Source organism: Colletotrichum tamarilloi, assembly GCF_030869305.1.
Source record: "Colletotrichum tamarilloi strain Tom-12 chromosome Unknown Scaffold_478.1, whole genome shotgun sequence".
Classification (NCBI taxonomy): domain Eukaryota; kingdom Fungi; phylum Ascomycota; class Sordariomycetes; order Glomerellales; family Glomerellaceae; genus Colletotrichum; species Colletotrichum tamarilloi.
This window is the reverse complement of record NW_026849860.1, coordinates 1-1,556: the sequence shown is the minus strand read 5'-3', so window position 1 is coordinate 1,556 and position 1,556 is coordinate 1. Positions and strand designations below refer to the sequence as shown.

The 1,556-nt window shown below is 52.9% G+C and overlaps 1 protein-coding gene across 1 annotated transcript; it reads right to left on the bottom strand.

Annotated features, from left to right (window-relative positions):
- Positions 1-208: 208 nt before the first annotated feature.
- CTAM01_17301 (uncharacterized protein) lies at positions 209-1,454 on the bottom strand (the record flags this gene model as incomplete). Its single annotated transcript, XM_060533286.1, has 3 exons — positions 209-534; positions 597-734; positions 1,163-1,454. The coding sequence occupies 3 exons, from the start codon at positions 1,452-1,454 to the stop codon at positions 209-211; spliced, it is 756 nt and encodes a 251-aa protein (XP_060372136.1).
- Between the last annotated feature and the right edge of the window lie 102 nt (positions 1,455-1,556).

Sequence of the window (1,556 nt, the reverse complement as noted above, 5' to 3'; positions counted from 1 at the left end):
TGTCTACCTGCAACATTGCGATACCACAACTGTGCAGACCTGGCAAAAGCACAATCACACTGTCTTGTATGTTTGTATATGAGGTTGCATTGAATAATGCAATTGGATGAATAGTTTGATATATGACAGAAAAGCCACCTTAACTGGCTTTGCTGTCACGATACATCTTCCTGGCAGCTCGACCCTCATACGAGCCGGCATATCCCCTTCACAGTTGGTATCCCCTCTTAGTATCCTGGCCAGCGCTCTCGAGAAGCTCTAGGAGTTCTCTCCGTACCTGCCTGTCTTGAGACGGAACACCCACCCTCAACACCGCCTTCTCGCTGCCGTCAAATTCCACCAAAATGACAGTAGTCCATTTGTTCTTGGCAATCTCCTGCATCAGCGCAGCTACAGCAGAAACGGGTACGGTTGTGCTACATTCATCGCCGGCTTTCTGCCCAAGGTCACTGGGCTCTCTTCTTGTGTCTGGTGTGTTCGGTGCCGTCCAGTCATCCTCGGATGAGTCGTCAGGCGTAGCGGGGTGTGTGTTGTCTTTTTCGTGTCAGCAGATGCCATTGACGATACGTACGTTACTGTACCGTAGAAGAACCTACAAGTATTGACACGAGCCCTTTTCCTACTACGTTTCTGTCCCACGACTTCAACGGCCCTCTGTCGTTTCTCGAGCTCATTTTCATCGCGGAAAGACCACTCGAAGAGCTGTGTTGTCAAGTGGTCCAAAGGCGAAATGCCTGTATCGAGCGCGGAATCCATGTCGTGTGAAAAACTCAGTCAGACTGTGAGCGTGCTCCTGGAAATGATGAAGATGGTGTGCACGTATGGCTCAACAAAGATGGCGGGCTCTGTAATTTATACCTCTGCGCGGCTGGAGAACACTTGATCCCCAATCGTATTGGATGCTACCCGGGACGATGAGCTCCCTACTAAGCAATGTAACTTCTCCTTCCATCAGGGGTGTGATGTCACGTCTATTGCTGGCAGCTATCTACCTTTTCACTGGCTTCGCCTACCAATCACCTCCCTCCCTGATACCATTTCTCTCATGTTGGCGTCCCGCATCTCTCCCCTTATCATCTCACCCCACCATACTAACACCACCTTCGCATGGCGCTCTTTCTTTCTGATCGGAAAACCCCTGCGATGACCGGCCCTGGCCTACTCTCCTTTGCGTTTCGCAGCATGTTCAAGACGCCCGTCTTCGTCAGACTCACGCCGTGCTTCAACATCTCCGTGACGAGACGCACAATCACGCTCGGTGACTCTTGCAAGAACCGTGATGCGGCAGCGTCGCCGCCCCGGGACGCTACCCAGAAACAGTGCGAATACAACACGTGGAATATCTTCAACAGCTTTGGCTCTCGCGCCAACAAGCTGATCACACTCCAGTGGTCTTGTGCGTCCGCAAGACGCGCCAGCTTGCCGATAATGTCGCACAACACGGCATCGTCCATCTTGGCACCACGTCGCAGCAGGATCGACGCCATCACGGGGTTGCCGTGGCATGTGGAAAGTGCCCAGTCGAGAGTCGTCGCACCATGCGAGTCGCGCCTGTC